Genomic DNA, 19,586 nt, shown 5'->3' with positions numbered 1-19,586 from the left:
CAAATCCTCCCGAGAATCCACTACCAGTTATCTCTGCCTAAATCCAAGACTGAGGGAGGGGGTCTGGCAGCTACACGAGTGCTGCAGAGAAGGGGGAACAGGAGATATGGAATCTGCACGGGGTGCTCACGGTCTCACGGGGCTGAGCTTCAGCGAGGGCAGACCTGAGAGGGGACAGGGCCCCACACACCCTGGGGGAAGTCATCTACAACCGCGAGACACTGCCTGGACGACAGGCCTTCATCCTCCTCCTGACAGAAGAGAGAGACGGGCTTTGACAGCAGACACAAGTCCAAAGTTGGGTCCCAGCCCTTTTCAGCTGTGGGAATTTAGGGAACATCTGAGCTCCTCTCTCAACTCCTACACCTGTAAATGGAGAGAAAACCTATCTCGCGGGGTTGTCGGAAGGATTCAGTGGAATAACATTCGCAAAGCATCTTACCCATCACCTGGTCCCCAGCAGGACCCCATAAGTGTAAAGCTTTCTGAAGCCACTGTACCTTCTACCTCTCCCTCCCTGCAGGCCACAGACATGTCAGGTCTCCTCACCCTAAAAGCACTGTCCCTACCGCCCTGGAAAATGACAATTTTCAGGGATGCAGGATGACAGATCAAAATCTTTGGGGGGAACATAAGGTACCAGAACTTCTTGGAGAAATGGCCGATTCCAGGTCTGGAGCAATAAACACACAAGATGAACCTGGAACATCTGATCATTTCAGAAAGTAAGGAAGTTTACCACAGGCAACCAATGTTATGCCAATAGAGTCAGGCATCAACTTGAAAAGGCCCCAAGTGGCTAAAGATGGGACAATCTGAGCATCAACAGGACAATAAACATAACTAGTTACGAAATCCATGAGTTCATAATGATAGGAAAAACTAACCAACCAAACCTTTTCATTCATCTTTGGCAGATGTTAGGGAAACCAACTCATTAATTTAAAAACTGGCAGATAAAGGGAAAGAATTAATTCTGCTCCTATCCTGGGGTAATCAGAGTCATCACAGAGAACTTTCTCTTTACAGAAGTATTTCAGTACCATTAGCATTATAATTTGTAACCCCTAATGAAACAATATATCTAGGCAAAAACTGGCAGCATCATGAAAACAAGAGATATCAAACACCATGCATCTCATGAAGGGAGCACACAGCACCATCTATGAATTGGTCTCTATACCCTTCTCCTCTCAAAAGTTGAACTTAAATCTCATAAAGTCTCTAGAAATAACTAGTGAACTGCAAGGAATACAGGGATCATAAGAACAGGTTAAATGATACCACAATGGTGAAATCACCAAAATCCAGACTACAGACAAATGTATAGAAAAAATGACCCAATTTCTCTGACAAAAAAATTTACAAAGTATCAGAGAGATGGTAGACTGAAAAGAGTTCTTAGCACTGGTTGCTGGTGTGGGGATTTGATGAGGAAAAAACATACTGGTCAAATCTGAGAATACCTCTCCACAAAACACGAGTCAGTTACAACCTAACATGTAGAATTTAACGCAGCGCAGACCAGACTTCCCTCACTCACAGCTCGCTCCCTCTGCAACAATGTCTGACAAGCCCGATATGGCTGAGATTGAGAAGTTCAATAAGTCGAAATTGAAGAAAACGGAAATGCAAGAGAAAAACCCACTGCCTTCGAAAGAAACAATTGAACAGGAGAAGCAAGCAGGCGAGTCGTAATGAAGCATGCGCCACCAGTATGTACTGTACATTTCACAAGCATTGCCTTCTTATTTTATTTCTTTTAGCTGTTTAACTTTGTAAGATGCAAAGAGGTTGGATCAAGTTTAAATGACTGTGCTACCCCTTTTCACATCAAAGAATGGAGAACTACTGACAACGTAGGCCGCGCCTGCCTCTCCCATCTGCCTATTCGGCTGGCAGGGAAGGAAAAGAACTTGCATGTTGGTGAAGGAGGAAGCTGGGTGGGACGACAGTGAAATCTAGAGTAAAAAGCTGGTCCAAGGTGTTCTGCGGGCTGTAAAATGCAGTTTAATCAGAGTGCCATTTTTTTGGTTGTTGTTCAAATGATTTTAATTATTGGAATGCACAATTTTTTTAATATGCAAATAAAAAGTTTTAAAACCTGAAAAAAAAAAAAGAATTTAATGCGGAGACACGAAGGTGACCAGGTGATCAGGGCTAACATCAGTTGTGCCTCCTGATGTGCGGCAGTGAGGGCTGGGGCAACCAGCATCATGTATGGTGCTGCTGCCAAGCATGAATGGGAGTTTGGTCACAAGGAAACATCAGAACCGCCTTACAGAGTGAAAGGCTTCTCAAGAACTGTCAGGAGGGACTTCCCTGGTGGTCCAATGGCTAACACTCTGAGCGCCCGACGCAAGGGGCCAGCGTTCGATCCCTGGTCAGGGAATTAGATCCCACATGCTGCAACTAAGATCAGGCACAGCCAAAATAACTAATTGAAAAAAAAAAAAAAACTGTCAAAAGAGAGGATCCTGGAAAAACGGGCGTACAAAGCACAAGCACTCTGTCTCCCCACCCAGGCGCAAGCTGCACTAGCAGAATCAGCCTAACTGAACATGGCATCTATCGAAGGCTTGCACTTCCAGGGGGAGGCCTGGAGAGACAGTTGCAGTGGACTTAGCATAGGAGCAGCTACCTGCCCCTCACCCTCCGTCCCAGGCAGGCACCTGGGCATGTGTTTCTGGGGCAACCCACACACAACCCGTGACAGCGAGGGTGACCCAAAGAGATGCTGTCCTCCAAACACCTGGGATCTGTGCTCTGACTGTGACCACAGAGGCGCAGGCCTGAAGAAGCACCTCCCACACTGGGGCATGCCCCGCCTCCTCCAGGTGGGAGTGACTTCTAGGGAATTCACATGGCTAGCACCCCCCCTCCTTCATCTTTCTCTTTTCCCTCTTTTGAAAGCCAGATATTAAAGACTGAGACACTCAAAAACAACTGCAGATCAGGGAGAGATCAGAACATGACCACATACACTCAGGGAAGGGTTCAGAAAAGAACCTTCAGATTATAGCTCAGGCTGAACCTCAGCACAGACAGCTGACAATAACTAACGAACAAAACCAAAAACAATTACAAGATAACCAGCAAGCTGTGTGGAAGGGGGAGAAGCTGATTTCTAAAGTCACATGATTATTAGATTCAAATGTCCAGTTATCTAACAACAAAAAAAATAAAAAACATACAAAGAAATGGGAAAGTATGGCCCATTCAAAGGAAAAAATTAAATCAACAGCAACTGTCCTTGAAAAAGACCCGACTGCAGTTATACTAGGCGAAGGCTTAGAACAACTGTCTTGAAGATGCTCATAGAGCTATTAATAAAAGAACATGTGGAGAATATCAAGAAAATGATGTACAAAAACACGTAAATATCAACAGACAGAAAACCTATACGGAAGGTAGAAAGACATGTTGGAACTGAAAAGATCACTAACTGAAATGAAAAATGAATTATTAAAGGGATTCAAAAGCATATCTGAGCAGGCATAAGAGAGAATCAGTGAACCTGAAGATATAAAAAAAAAAGGAAATTACTGAGTCAAAGGAAAAACTACTGAAGAAAAGCAAAGAGAGCCTAAGAGGCCTGTGGGACACCAGCAAGTGAGTAACACACACTGTGGGAGTCCCAGAAGGAAGAGAAAGGGAAAGGGGGGCAGAGAGGATGTATCTAAAGAAATAGTGGCTGAAAAGGTCCCAGATTTAATGAAATACATGAATATAAACATCCAAGAAGCTCATGAATTATCAGATGAACTCAAAGACTCTTATTGACACGCTATAATTAAACATTTGAAAGACAAAGAGAGAATCTTGAAAGTAGCAAGACAGTAGTGACTCATCACATTCAAAGATCCTCAATAAAGTTGTCAGTAGATTTTTCGACAGAAATTTTGGAAGCCAGAAGGCAGTGGGTCAATATATTCAAAGTGCTAAAAGGAGAAACTATTAACCAAGAATCCTATATCCAGTAAAAACTGTCCTTCAAACGGATAGAGAAATTAAGACATTTCCTGATAAACAGAAGCTGAGGGTGTTTGTTACCACTAGACCTGACCTGCAATGCTCAAAGGAGTGCTGTAATGTGAAATGAAAGGACACTACACAGTAACTCCAAGCCACATGAAGAAATAAAGATGTCAATAAAGGTAAATACATGGATAATCATAAAAATTTTCTACATGATTTAAAAGACTAATACATTTGAAGGGGAAAAAAAAACTATTAAAGCTAAAACAAAAAAACAAGTTCAAAGTTATGTGCTAAGTTGCTTCAGTCATGACTCTGTGACTACAGCCCATGGACTGTGCCCCGCCAGGCTCCTCTGTCCATGGGACGCTCCAGGCAAGAATGCTGGAGCAGGTCTCCACGCCCTCCCTCCTCCAGCGTGCCTCCCCAACCCAGAGACTGAGCCTGAGTCTCCCAGGTCTCCTGCAGTGGCAGGCAGGTTCTTTACCTCTCGTGCCACTTGGGAAGCCCCCAAAAGTTACTATTATATTAAGCTAGTATCATAAAAGTCAGCATTATAGTGACTTTGGTTTATAGCTCCAAGTCTTTATTTTCTACACAATTTACAAGACTAATGGATTAGTTGGTACTTCTGGGCACACAACGTATAAAGATGTAATTCTGTGACATCAACAACCAAAAGGGGTGGGGATGGAGATGTAAAGAAACAAAGAATTTTGTATTTATTGAAGTTAAGCTGGTATAAATTCAAATGAGAATGTTATAATTTGGGGCTTTTAAATGTAATCCCTAAGGCAGCCACAAAGAAAACAGCTGTGGGATATACTCAAAGTTAAAAAAGGAAATTTAAACATTTCACTACAAAAACTGACTCAACACAAAATAAGACAGCAACACTGAAGAATTGATGCTTCTGAACTGTGGTGTTGGAGAAGACTCTTGAGAGTCCCTTGGATTGCTGCAAGGAGATCAGTCCTGACTATTCACTGGAAGGACTGATGCTGAAGCTGAAATTTCAATACTTTGGCCACCTGAATGCGAAGAGCTGACTCATTTGAGAAGACCCTGATGTTGGGAAAGACTGAGGGCAGGAGGAGAAGGGGACGACAGAGGATGAGATGGCTGGATGGCATCACCGACTCAATGGACATGAGTCTGAGTAAATTCCGGGAGTTGGTGATGGACAGGGAGGCCTGGCGTGCTGCAGTCCATGGGGTCACAAAGAGTTGGACATGACTGAATGACTGAACTGAACTAATGCAGGAGATGAGGGACAAAAGAGATACAAGACCAAACAATACCAAAGTGACAGAAGTTCCTCCTTATGAGTAATTTTTTTTTTTTTTGAGTAATTACTTTAAATGTAATTTGGCCTTCCCTGGTGGCTCAGATGGTAAAGAATATGCAGGCAGGGCAGGAGACCCAGGTTCGATCCCTGGTTTGGGAAGATCCCTGGAGGAGAAAATGGCAACCCATTCCAGTTTTCTTGCCTGGAGAATTCCATGGGCAGAGGAAACTGGTGGGCTACAGTTCATGGGGTTGCAAAGAGTTGGACACGACTGAGTGACTATCACTTTCTTTCACTTTAAATGTACATGGATTCAACTCTCCAGTCAAAAGACAAAAATTGGCAGAATAGACAAAAATACATGATCCAAATAGACTGCTGTCTACAGGAGACTCACTTTAGATCCAATGACTCAAATAGATTGGAAATGAAAAGATGAAAAAAGATTTCCATGCAAATAGTAATCAAGAGAGGAAGTGGCTATACTAATAGAGGAAAAAAAGACTTTTTAAATAAAAAAAGGTTACAAGAAGCAAAGAAGGACATTACATATCAATAAAAGATTCAATAGAGAAAGAAGATATAATAAGCATAAACATTTACACATCTCATGACAGATCATCAAAATAATGAAGTAAAAAATGACAGATCTGATGGAAGAAATAGATAGTTCTACAATAATACTAGTTGGACACTTCAGTACCCATTTATAGTAATAGAAAGAAGAACCAGGCAAAAGACAAGTAATGAAACAGAGGATTTAAACAACCCAATAGAGTAACTAGATCTAATGGACATATAGAACACTCTACCGAACAATAATGGCATACACATTCTTCTCAAGTGCATTTAAAGAATTAATATCAATCCTCAACTTTTTCACAAAAAAACTGAAGAGGAGGGAACACTTCTTATCTCATTCAAGAGGCCAGCATTACCCTGATATAAAGCCAGATAAAGACACTACAAGAAGACCACATCCATTATGAATACCGATGCAAAAATCCTCACAAAATATCAGCAACATACTGAAAGGATAGTTCACCATCATCAAGTGTGATCTATTCCTGTGATGCAAGGATGGTTCAACATATAAAACTCAATCAATGTAATACACCACAGTAACAGAATAAAGGGGAAAAGAGTCCCATGATCACCTCAACTGATACAGAAAATTGTTTGAAAAACTTCAGCATCCTTTCATGATTAAAAAAATAAACACAAAGAACTAGGGACAACCAGAAACTATTTCAACATAATGAAAATCATGGATGAAAACCCATAGCGAATGTCATCCTCAGTGGTGAAAGACTTAAAGCTTTTCCTCTAAGATCAGGAACAAGGCAGGAATGCCTACTTTCACCATTAGTAGTAAACATAATACTAGAAGTTCTAATCAGAGCAACTAGGCAATAATTAAAAGGCATCCAAACTGGAAAGGAAGAAGTAAAATTATTATTGTTTGTGGGTGATATGATCTTATAAGTTGAAAACAGTGGGATTCTCCAGTGGCTCAGAAGTAAAGAATCTGCCTATAATGCAGGAAACACAAGTTTGATCCCTGGGTCAGAAAGATCCCCTGGAGGAGGGCAGGCAACCTACTCCAGTATTCTTATTTTTTTAAAATTCATTTTTATTTGGCTGTGCCAGGTCTGATCTTCAGTCTTCATTGCAGCACACAGTAGTTGCATCATGTGGGATCTAGTTCTCTAACCAGGGATCGAACCCAGGGGCCCCTGCATTGCAAGCCTGGAGTCTTAACCACTGGACTACCAAGGAAGTCTCCCATTCCAGCATTCTTGCCTGGAGAATCCCAAAGACAGAGGAGCCTGGTGGGCTACAGTCCATAGGGTCGCAAAGAGTCAGACATGGACTGAGCATGCACACACGCAGAAAACATTAAAGATTTCATACACACAAAAAACCTCTCTTAGAACTAATAAGTGAATTCAGCAAAGTAGCAGGACATAAAGTGAGCACACAAAAATCCGATGCATTTTTACACACGAAAATGAACCATCTGAAAAGGAAATTATGAAAACAATTCCATTCCCAAGAGCACCAAAAAGGACACAATACTTGAGAATTAACCCTGGAGATCAAAGACTTACATAATAAAAAATACAAAACACTGCTGAAAACAAATGAAAGAGGACATAAACAGAAATACATTCCATGTTCATGGATTAGAAGACTTCATATTGTTAAAAACGCCGATATTGGGACTTCCCTAGTGCTTGAGAATCCATCTGCCAATGCAGGGGACACGGGTTCGACTCCCCCTCTGGGAAGCTTCCACATGCCACTGGGCAACTAAGCCCATGCGTCACAACTGCTGAGCCGGCGCTCTAGAGTTCCTGCACTAGCAACAAGAGAAGCCCCTGCAAGGAGAAGCCCATGCAAGAAGCCTCTCTACAATTAGAGAGCAGCCTCTGTTCGCCGAAGCTAGACAAAGTCGGTGCACAGCAACGAAGAGCCTGAGCGCCAGGACAAAGACCCAGCATAGCCAAAATATTCTTTAAAAAGTGTCAGTACTACCCAAAGCGAAATATAGATTCAATGAAATCTCTATCAAAATCCCAATGACATTTTTTATGACAGAAACAGTAAAACCCATCCTAAAATCTATTATGGAATCTCAAGGACTATCCAATAGTCAAAACAATCTTAAACAATCAAAGCTGAAGGACCTACAATTGCTGATCTCAAAACTTACAAGAAAGCTACAGCAATAAGAATGTAGTACTAGCATAAGTGGACACAGAAACCAATGGAATAGAATAGAAAACCCAGAAAGAAACCTTCACACATAAGGTCAAATGATTTTTGACAGTGGTGTCAAGGCCAATCAATAGGAAAAGGACAGGCTTTTCAACAAACGATGCCAGGAAAACTGGACATGTTTATGTATAAGAATGAAGTTGGATCCTTTTTAACACTATGCAACTCAAAATTAATCAAAGACCTTAAATCCAAGACCTAAAATCCAAGACCAAGACCTAATAAACTCTAGGAGAAAACACAGGGCCAAAACTTCACAACACTGCATTTCGCAATGGTTTCTTAGCTACAACACCAAAGGCACAGAGAACAAAAGAAAAATCAACAAACTGGACTTCATGAAAATTAAAAGTTGTGCATCAGAGGAAAAACGCAACCCACAGAACAAGAGAAATATTTTCAAATCACATATCTGGTAAGGGATTAATAACCAGGATATACAGAGAATTCCTAAAACTCAACAACAATATGATGGATTAAGAATGGGCTTGAGGAGTGTTCTGCCCGCCCTCACTGCCGCTAAGATCAGGGTGGCCGAAAGAATCACAGTCTTCCTCAAGAATGTCTGTGCCAAGGAACTGGTGCTGGGGGCATCCTTCACCAGTGGGGGCCTGCCTGTAATTCTGCCCACACTCAGCCCCAACACCAAGTACTCGGTCATGATCAACTGGGCCATACCCTACAAGTACCCAGTGCCCCTCTGAGACGATAGAACATGCCCAGCTACCCTCAGGACCCCTGGGGCCCAAGCCTGGAGTGGCTGAAGAAACTATGAGCTCCTCCGTTGACGGAGAGAGGTCCCCTCCCCGATGGCTCCCAATAAATATGTGAAACTACCCCCCCTCCAAAAAAATGGGCTTGAAAAGACATTTCTCCAAAGAAGATACCCAAATGGTATCTTCACATGAAAAGATACTCAAAATCACTCATCATCAGGGAAATGCAAAATTAAAACCACAATGCGGTACCCCCTCACACCCATCAGGATGGCTACACCACCCTCCCCACACACACAACCCCACACCCACCCCCATCAAAAAACTAGAAAATAAGTGTTGGTGAGGATATGGAGAAATGGGAATCCTTGTTTACTGTTGGTGGGAAAGTAAAAATGGTACAGGCACTGTGAAAACCAGTATGGTGGTTCCTCAAAAAATTAGAATAGTACTACTATATGATCTAACAATTCCTCTTCTAGACACAAAACCAAAGAACTGAAAGCGGGATCTCAAAGAGCTTTTTGTACGTCCATGTTCAGCATTATTCATAACAGCTAACACCTGGAAGCAACCCGAGAGTTCATCAACTGATGAATGGATAAGCAAAATGCATATATAAACACAATATTATATAACATATGAAGGAAGGAAATTCTGACACAGGCTACAATATGGATGAACCTTGAGGGCATTACACTAAGTGAAACACGCTAGCCTTAAAAAGACAAACACTGCATGATTCCACTTATTTGAATACTACTTAAAGTAGTCAAAATTATACAGACAGAAAGTAGAATGGTGGTTGCCAGGGGCTGGAGGGATGGAGGGACTGTGAAGGTATTTTTAATGGGCATATCAGTTGTGTGAGATGAAAAAGAGTTATGGAGATGGATGGTGATGATGTTTGTATAATGAATGTATTTAATACCGCTGAACTGTACTCTTAAAAATAGTTAAGAGGGTAAATTTTGTGTTATGTGCATTTTACCACAATTTTTAAAGCCTGGGGTAAAACTCAATGGTCAAGAACATGAAAGACAGGAAACGTTCAAAGAAATGTCCCAGGTGAAAAGTCTAAAAATGAGACAAGACAGTGGCATGCAACACGGCTTCCTAGACAGGATGCTAGACCACAGAGAGAAATGGATGCTGTGGGGAAGCAGGTAAAACCTGCGGGCCATCTGTGAACTGGAGGATAACACTGCCTCAGTGCTGACTCCCTGGCTTAGCGGGTTGTGTGCTGGTTATGTAGGTGAGAGTCCCTGCGCTGGAGACATGCACACTGGCGTGTTGTGATAATGAAACAACACAGGTGCAACTCACTCTCCAAACATTTTGAAAAAGACTAGAGAGGTTCTGTGGGTTGCATTTTTACTTTGTTGGTAAGAGCCTTTTGATGCACAGGTTTTAATTTTCATGATGTCCATTAGTCTTTGAAAAAGACGAATGGGGTAATACAGTAATATATTAACAGCTGGGGGGTTAGGGTGAAGGGCCTAGAGCAGCTCATACACACCTGGAGGCATCTTGATAAAGGGCTCAAGGAACTGTACTTTGGCCTGGTGCATGGCCCGCTCTTTCTCCGCAAGAGCCCGTGCATTGGCCTGAATGATGTGTCTCTCCAACATTTCAACTTCATCCAGCCGCTGCTTATAGAGCTCCCGAATCTGGCAGGTGGGTGATCAGATGCACAAAAATACAGTGAGACGACACAGCTTTACTCAGCCTCCCCCGAGCAGCATTGTTTCCCATGAAGCACAGAACAGTCACAGAACTGCAGAGACCACCTGGTCTAAACAGACAGATCTGAACTCTCAGACCCACGGAGGCAAATGGCTTATAGCTTTTTACAGTAAAGTCAGGAACAGTGCCAAGTCTCAAATCCTGTCTCCTGACTTCTCAGTAAAGACGTCTGTCATCTGAACTCTGAAATACCAAATGCAAGTTAACACACCACCTGCGGTAGACAGAGGGTTGTGTCACTCAGGACAGAATGACTTGCTACCTGGCTGCAGGGAGCATAGTGAAGTGAAAGCCTCCAGCTGTCGACCCCTTCAGAATTCACCTCAGCTGCTTGAAAGCATTCAGCTGAGACTCCTCCGAGAAAGTCGTGGGCAGCGTGGCCAGCAGTCAGCCTTATCAGAAAGGACTCAGGACAGCTGCTTTCCTCCTTATACAGATAAGAAGAGACGCTGTTCCAGAGACTGGGCATGTTTCCTAAAATCTGGTCATGCATGCCTCTCGGTTAAGATTGCGGTTTGTGGGACAAAGGCAGGCACCCCAGAGCGGACGTGACTTTTAGCTTTATCATCTCCAGGAAACAACTATTCTGCTTTCTGCTGTTTCACTTATATATGCAATTGTGTGTGTAGAGATGTGAAGAGAGATAGGTGCTACAGTTATACACCTTATGTGAGTAGAGATTTGCCTGAGAGCGTGTATAGCGTCCTTCCACTACAATGTAGGATATACGGCGGAACGGACTTGGTCTGCTCTTTCCCAGCTGCGTACCCCGTGCCTGGAACAGCCGCTGCACCCGACAGGGGCTGACACTTGCCGGGTGGCTGAGAAGCGCCCTGAGTCCCCAGCACAGCCGCAGACGCGACGCCGCCATCCCCTGGGTGAGCACGCGGAGAAGCGAGCGGGGCGCGGTACCCTGTTACCTGCTGCAGCTGGTCCACGAACTCTTCGTGCCGCGCATCCTCGCTGCCGCGGGCCTTGATCAAACTCGAGCTCACCTCCTCCCCTATTACCTCAGCGGTGTACAAGTTGCGGAAGACGCCGGTGAGCAAGTAGGAGATGTCTTGGGTGAGCAGAGAGGTGGGGCGCAAGCGCAGCAGTTGCGGCTCGGGGAGCGGCGGGAGCGAGAGCTGCGAGACGAGGCGGCGCCGACCCCCGAAGCCATGGTGGAAGGACTCGGAATAGGCGAGGGAGGACAGCCAGGCGGACTGGCTGGGGCTGCGGATCCGGGACAGACGCGGGGGGGGCGTCCACGTTGCCCCCGCGAAAGCGTAGGATCCAGACTCAGCCAGCAGCCTCTCTGGCTTTCCAGTCTCCATGGCAACTGAGACGCCGCTAACTCCCTGCCGCACTTCCACTTCCGGCCTGCCTCTTCCGCTTTGCGTCTATTGGAGGGTGCCATGGAGCCGTCATCCTCAAGTATGCGCACAGCGGTGTCGCCTTTACTAAGATTAGCTTAGTGTGAAGACCAACAGAGAAAGGGTTAATTGACGCAGCCAGGTCCTTCTGGTTGCAAGGCGTCTCTATTTTGTCATGAACCAGAAAGGACAGGAAAGTAATTAGTCTACAGAGAAAGCAAGTATAGTCGTGGGTTTTGGGTAGAAGTGAACGACAAGCAGAGATTTAGAAGAGTGAGGATCAAGGAAGTGTAAATTAAAAACTGCAATGCAGGGACTTCCCTGGCAGTCCAGTGCTTAAGACTTCGCCTTCCAATGCTGGGTGTGCAGATTGGATCCCTGGTCTGGGAGCTAAGATCCCCCATGCCTGGCAGCCAAAAAAAAAAAAAAAAAAATCAAAACAGAAACAATACTGTAACAAATTCAATAAAGAACTTAAAAAAGCCTCCAATGCAGTACCTCTACGGGCTTAGTAGAATGTCAAGAAATTGAATGAACAAACAGGTGAACAAACCAGCTGAGTGCTGGTGAGGCAACTCAATGTCTCATATCCTGTGACAGGAATGCAAACTAGTATGCTGTGCTGTGCATGGTCGCTCAGGCATGTCTGACTTTTTGCAACTCCAAGGACTGTAGCCCGCCAGGCCCTCTGTTCATGGGGAGTCTCTGGGCAAGAATACTGGAGTGGGTTGCCATGCCCTCCTCCAGATCTTCCCCACCTAGTGACTGAACCCAGGTTTCCCATATTGCAGCCTGATTCTTTACCATCTGAGCCACTAAGGAAGCCCAAGAATACTGGAGTGGGTAGCCTATCCCTTCTCCAGGGGCTCTCCCCCACCCAGAAATCAAACTGGGATCTCCTGCATTGCAGGTGGATTCTTTACCAGCTGAGCTACCAGGAAGCCTATAAACTAGTATAGCAACTTTGAAAAACAGTTTGGCAGTGTCTTATAAAGTAACACAGCAGTCCCACACAACTAGGTGTTTTTCCAAATGAAATGAGAAAGTTTGTGCCTACAAAACCCTGTACGAAGATGTTTATAGCAGCTATATTCATGATCTCCAAAAAGTGAGAAAAAACCAAATGTTCTTTCTACTGGTGAAAAAAAAATAAATTGTTGTACACCTATGCAATGGAATACTCTCAACAACAAATAGGAAACAGACTAGAGATACACATGACAGCATAGAAGAATGTCAAATTCATTATGCTGAGTAAAAGAAACCATTCTCAAAAAGGCTACACATATATACTGAATGAGTCCACTTATAGGATACCCATTTATAGAAAATGCAAGCCAGAAAACACATCAGTGTTTATCAAGAGTTGGTGATGGGAGCTAATGTTGGCTCCAAGGAGAATGAGGGAATTTCTTGGGGGGATGGAACTATTCACCAAAAAGGGTAAATTTTACTGTATGTAAGTTATACTTCAATTTTTTCAGTGAAAAAGTAAACAAGTAGGAGTAAGCCAGGAGAGAAGGAAAAAGGGTACACCATGTAGAAAGACCCTATTGAGCTAAAACCAGGAGAGGGCCCCACTATGGGTGGAAATGGAGGGTGGAGGAAAACTCCTAGGCAAAGGCCAGATCATAAATGGGTTTGCAAGCAACATTAGGGAATTTAAACTTTATTCTGAGGACATTAGGAGGGCATCAAGGGTCTGAAGCTGGGGATGTGGTGGTCAGCTGTATGTTGTACTGAGATCACTCTGGTTGCTATGAAACAAAAGATTGGTGGAAACGGGAGGCATCAGGGAGCTCAGTCAGGAAACTCCCACTGGGGTCAGGAAAGAGGGGAAGGATGCTGGGATTCAGGTGAGAGGAACAGACTGGAGATGGAGCTAAAAGATGGACTTGAGAAGACTCATGGATGGGTGTAACGGGAGTGACAGAGAAAAGGGGCCAAGGACGACTCCCACCCATCCTGTGGGTGATGCGATATCCACTGAGGCGGCGAGGAGAGGCCTGCACTTGTCAGGGCAGCAGCTTTGACATCACAGTGACTCATCCTCGCCATGGCACGACTGCTGCTCACAGGTGGTACAACCGTCCTCTTCTTACTACTGGGATGAGTCTATGTGTCCTACAGCCTGAAACCCACTTCCTGCGATGAGGCCCAGGATGCTTGCCCACGTATGTGGGCTACTTCCGGATCTTGTGGTTGGGCCTGCCTCTTTCACCTCTAATTTCTGGCATCGCTTCCATCCTCAGAGCTGGGAAGCCAGGGCTCCTGTTCTAGGCTGTGTACTTGAGAGCATCCTGCTCTCACTCTCCTGGAGCTGCACCCTCGCCCGAGTGAGGAGGCCACGAAGTCAACATGATGTGCCCCAAGCCTGTGCAAACATCGTGAGCCCACTACAGGGCCTGTGCAGGCTGTTTTTTAAGGCCTTCCTCTCCTGGCTGACTGGTAGCTACAGTAAGCGGTAGTGTGGGGAGGGGTGGAAGTGGAGGGCACGCAGACAAATGGGCTGGTTGGTCCAATTGTTCATAAACACGTGAGCCTCCCTCTGTGTGCAGTAAGGAGTTAGTAGAACAATCCGGGTGGTGGTGGGGACTCTGTTGTTCTAGTGTTAGAAGGGGGCCTGCCCAAACCGGGTGGTCTCCCCAGCCCCCTTCCCTGCCCTGGGAGTGACAGGACAATGGATTCTCGCCATTGCCTTTGACCTCTCCATCCTGCCTCCAAACAGCCTCAGAGAAGGTCACAGAGAGTCTGGCCCAGCCTGAGAGAGGCCTCCCCTTTTTCCCTGACCTTCCCATCCTCTGGCTTCAGCCCCCCTCAAGCTCCTTCCAGGCCAGGATCCCCAGGAAAGCTGCAGTGAGTCCTCTGTGCTCATCTTCCTTGACTTTTCAGCAGTATTTGCTGCTGCCCGGTCCCTCTCAGTAAAACACTGTGTTCCCTCACTCCCCACTTTCTTCTGTGCTTCCCCATCTCCACCCTCTTCTCACTCTTCTACTTGAAGCTCCCTGCCTGATAAGCTGGATTCATTCCTGATTTCACTGTGCCCAGCAACCACTTTCTCTTTGCTCTGTGACTAACTGAATGGTCCCAACCCTGCACCAGTAGAAAAGGCGCCAGTCCCCTCGCCGGTGAGAACTTGGCCAGCACAGAGGGAACTTCCTGAGCCCCCGTCTTCACTTTACAACCTGTTCTGCCGACCAGCATTTGTGTTTGTTCATCTCTGGGTTCCCACACATCTTTGACCTTTTACATGTTTTTTACCTTTAAAGTCAGAAGAGAAAGACAAATACCATATGATTATCACTTGTATGTGGACTCTAAAATATGACACAAATGAACTTATCTAAGAAAAAGAAACAGACTCATAGACATAAAGGACCTGTGGTTGCCAAGGGGGGGCAGGGCAGGGGGGAGAGGGTCAGAGAGTGATGGACTGCAAGTTTAGGGTAAGCAGATGCAGACTATTATATATAGAATGGATAAATAACAAGGTCCTACTATATTGCACAGGGAATGATATTCAATATTCTGTAAAACCATAATGGAAAAGAATACCAAAAAAAATGTATGTGTATAACTGAGTCGATCTGCTAAACAGCAGAAATTAACATTGTAAATCAACTATATATCAATAAAAATTCTTTTTTTACTTCGGAATTTCAAAAGTTATATATCAGTATGGTAAAAATGCAAATAATACATAAAAAATAAAAAGTATCTTCCTCTCAATCTCTTTACTTGGGTTATTTCTATATCATTCTAACTATTATTTCTGCCTATACAAATGAAATGTTTATAAAGATTTTTTTAATTTTTAAAAAGCACCAATGATATTAGACATTATGCATATTGTCCTGCAATTTGCTTTTTTTCACTGCAACTCAAAGATGATGGTTTTGTTTTGTTTTACGTTTAAAAGATGCAGGGGAACACACTGTAATGGAAATATCAAGTTATATTTAACCAGGTCCCTGCTAGTGAACTTTACCTTATATAATGTTTATATATATAATATACAGATGATACAGAATTAAAATTTCTTGGCCAAGGACTTCCCTAGTGGTCCAGTGGCTAAGGCTCCATGCTCCAAGGCAGAGGGCCCAGATTCTATCCCTGGTCAGGGAATTAGATCTCACAGGCTGCAACTAAGAGTCTGCATGCCACAACTAAGACCCAGAGCAGCCAAATAAATTTTTTTTTAAAGAAACTACAAACCTTAAAAAAATTATAAAAATAAAATTGCTTGGCCAAAGCATATATATTTTTAATATTTGAGATATTGTCAAATTGCCTCTCAGAAAGATTATCCAGAGGAGGCTCCCGTTAGAACTATGTGAAGGCTTATGGGCATTTTCAACATGCTTTGAAGTATAGCCCAGAGTTTAGCTCCAGCCCTCCTCCCCCTCTAAAACTCCAGACTTGTACATCCATCTTGTACCTGGCATCTCACCTTGGCTGTCTGCAGTTCCCTCAAATGTAATGCGTCCACAACAGAGCACCCGCTCTTCCTCAGCCTTCCCCATTTCAGCTTCTGGGAACCACCTGCTTGCAACGGTCCAGGCCAAAAACCTAGAGTCCTCCCCGACTCTTCTTTTCACAACCCCTGCTGTTCAGTCCTGCTGGCTCACCCATCAAAATGTATCCAGACTCCTCCCACTTCTCATGACCTCCACCCCCACCACTGGAGGCAGACCCACCATTCACTCTCACCTGAATTAATGCAAGAGCCCCTTCCCTGGCCTCCTTGCTTCAGCCCTGTCCCTCCATGATACTCCCCAACCAGCAGCCAGAGTGATTCTTTTAAAATATGAATCAGGGACCTCCCTGGAGTTCCAGTGATTAGGAGTCCACGCTTCTGCTGCAGGGGACCCAGATTCAATCCCCGGTCAGGGAACTAGGATCCTACAAGCTGTGGGGTGGAGAGAAAGACAAATTTTAAAAAAATAATCTTAAAAAATAGTACAAATGAACTTATTTACAAAACAGGAATAGAATCACAGATGTAAAAAATAAACATGGTTACCAGAGGGGAAGGTGGAGTGGGGGCAGGGTAAATTAAAAGATTGGGACTCACATATACACACTACATATATATATAAATAACATACATATAAAATAGATAACTTAATAAGGACCCACTGGATAGCACAAGGAACTCTATTCAGCACTGTGTAATGACTTATATGGGAAAAGACTCAAAGAGTATATGTAATATTGATTCACTCGTGCTGAATACCTGAAACTAATACAACATTGTAAATCAACTATACTCCAATAAAATATTTTAAAATCTTTTAAATAAAAATTAAAAAACATGAATCACAACACATGCCTTGTTGACTTGAAAATGTCCAAGTGCTCCCCATTTTCCCCGGAGTAAAAATGGCAGCCCGTAGCAGGCCGGTCAGGACTTGGTTCCCATTACTTCTCTGGCCTGCCTCACTCCTCTCGCCCCGCCTCTCTCTGCTGCCACCACACCTCACCCATCCAAGTTTGTGTTTCTGGGGGAGGGATTGGGCAGGGCTGGCTCTGAAGCATGTCTGGAAAGTTGGCATTCTTGGGTTAATCCTCTTGCCTCCCCAGGGTAAGCTGGAGGGAAGGGCCAAGCGAAGTGACTTAAGGTGGGCACCAGCTCTGGCCTGTAGGTCTGGCCTGTCTCCAAGTCATCCCAGAAACTTCCCCTGACACCCACCCTCACACACATTGGGGACAGGAAGGTCAGCTGGGGGTGTGAGATGCCTGAAAGTCCACCATTAGACAACTCATCTCTGGGCGGGCATGGCCCCTCCGAGCCTGCCAAAAGCCTTATGAGTCCCCAGGATCTCAGGGCATCCTGCAGAGGTAACTAACTGAGAGCTGGATTTTAGGGGGGTAATTTGGGCACGTGGCCAGGGCTGGGCCCACAGAGGTCCCTGGTTGTTTAGGGCAGAGGGAACAGATTCCAGCAACTGCAATTCAATGCAAAGCCTCTGGCTTGGCTCCCCCAGCCCCTCTGCACACAGACACACAGTCCCCACACTGAACAGGCTTACACACAGCAGAAGTAATCAAGTAGAATGCCTCCCCCTGGTAGAAGGGAGGGGCAGGCAGGAGAGGAGAGGAGAGGAGAGTTTGGGGAGCTGCTGACCCACAGGTCAGAGCAACGGCCTGGCTTCTCTGAGCAGGGCGTGGCCCAGCCCTCTTTTCTGACTGAACCTGGTGGCATGTGCCAACTCTGAGTCAGCCATGCCCATCCGGCCCAGCAACTCCAGGCTCCAGAGGAGGTCTCAGCTTCTCTGGCCTGAGCCAGAGGCCAGAAGAGGTACTGCTTGCGACAGGTTTGCTGTGTGCAAAGGAAAAGCCAGGCTGCAGCCCCCACCAGGGGCATCAGAGAGAGAGGTGACTGATCAATCCCTGGTTTCAGGCTTGGGGCTCGGAGCTGGGAAGTGACATGAATAAACAGGGATGATGCTTACGATGAAGCTGAGCCAACTGCTGGTGTTAAGTTTTGTGGTGTGGCTACCTGGGAAGAGCAGGGCTTGGGGGAGGCATAACCTGCTGAGCAGAGGGGCTTGCAGGTCTCTGGGGATGTCAGAGGTCCCAGGACTTGCCCCAAGGCCAGCGGAGACCCCCAGAGGGCAGGTCTGGAGGCAGGCATCCTGGCCTGGAGGAGAGAGTGAGGACAGAGAAGGACCCCTCGGCCTCCTTGACCCCAGGCTGGATCCAAAGGGAGGCTTTGTGTGGACTTGCTTGTTATTGAGCAGAAGGGAAAGCAAGGAGGGCTTGGACAGGCCTGAGGGCAGGCCACTTGGGGAGAGTGCCAGATTAAGGGCTAGCCCTCTCTGTGCAGGAGAGGCGTGCCGAGAGAGGGGGGCTCTCCAAAGTCCTGACCCAGCCTCAATCATCAGGATGGGACGACTTGGCCTCTGGCTGGCTTACATCCCTTCTTGAGGTATTCAAGGCCACCCAGACCTGCCTCTGCTGGGAGGGGGAGGCGCTGGGGTCCAACTGGTTCTGCCAGACTCTCACTGTTGGCTTCATCTGCCCAGGAAGCCTGGGGGATTCACTGGTGGGCTCAGCACCATCACCATCCCCATCCTGGAAGGTCTTCTGGGGGCTCTCACAAGGCATTTCCCAAAAGTTGGTGGGCAGCAGGATTCTGGGATTTCGGGGGTTCTCTAGGGTACTTGATAAAAAGTGTGTCAGGACTGCAAGAGTTGATTGTGGGAGTAGGGGCAAGGGTACCCCTTGTCCAGACAGTCCCTTGGGATGCCACCCAAAAAAGGAACCTTGGAGATGTCCTAGGTTCTGTCCCCCACTTTGTTGTACAGATCGCCAGGCATTTGGGGTGTGAGGGGCTCAAAGGAGAGTTCTCTGCAACTACCGACTTTTAAGTTTTATGGCTTCTGCCCCAGCCCTCGCCAAAGGCACTCCCAGGGTTTGAAACTTCCCAGAGAGAGGGAAGGGGACCCTTCTGCAGACTAGATCCGGGCATGCCTTTCCGAGGACCTTCTAACTCGGAATGCACCCATTCTGCAGAAGAGAAAGCAGACATCCGGGGAGCCGCGGCTGGACGCCTGGACTCCAAGGCTGCCTTCTGCACCAGCTAGGGATGGGTGTCGAACGTTACGCGGTCCCGGTCCCAAGAGGACGCAGATTCTTTCGCGCATCACTGTAACCCGGCGAAGCGCCCACAGGCAGGGCGTGGGGCCCGGCCGCCGGCGCTAATGACAGGGCCCGCGG

General features: G+C 45.7%; 2 protein-coding genes and 1 pseudogene across 2 annotated transcripts in view; 2 read left to right on the top strand and 1 right to left on the bottom strand.

The window, feature by feature from the left end:
* The window catches only part of DLEC1 (DLEC1 cilia and flagella associated protein), a 98,907-nt gene that overhangs the window by 75,789 nt on the left and 3,532 nt on the right, over positions 1-19,586 (bottom strand). The window contains exons 2-4 of the mRNA XM_020914822.2: positions 16,575-16,773; positions 11,430-12,270; positions 10,283-10,433 (exon numbers count right to left, since the gene is read on the bottom strand). Of these exons, the coding sequence (XP_020770481.2) occupies positions 10,283-10,433; positions 11,430-11,825 (547 nt within the window). The 5' untranslated portion in view covers positions 11,826-12,270; positions 16,575-16,773. The remainder of the gene's footprint in view (positions 1-10,282; positions 10,434-11,429; positions 12,271-16,574; positions 16,774-19,586) is intronic.
* Positions 1,554-2,116, top strand: LOC139031292 (thymosin beta-4-like). The gene has a single exon (XM_070456140.1). It carries the CDS (start codon positions 1,564-1,566, stop codon positions 1,696-1,698), a length of 135 nt encoding a protein of 44 aa, XP_070312241.1. The 5' UTR covers positions 1,554-1,563; the 3' UTR covers positions 1,699-2,116.
* LOC110151587 (NADH dehydrogenase [ubiquinone] 1 alpha subcomplex subunit 3 pseudogene) lies at positions 8,530-8,822 on the top strand (annotated as a pseudogene).

This window comes from Odocoileus virginianus, chromosome 26, assembly GCF_023699985.2.
Source record: "Odocoileus virginianus isolate 20LAN1187 ecotype Illinois chromosome 26, Ovbor_1.2, whole genome shotgun sequence".
NCBI lineage: Eukaryota > Metazoa > Chordata > Mammalia > Artiodactyla > Cervidae > Odocoileus > Odocoileus virginianus.
The sequence above is the reverse complement of the archived record's forward strand: the minus strand, read 5'-3'. Positions and strand labels throughout refer to the sequence as shown.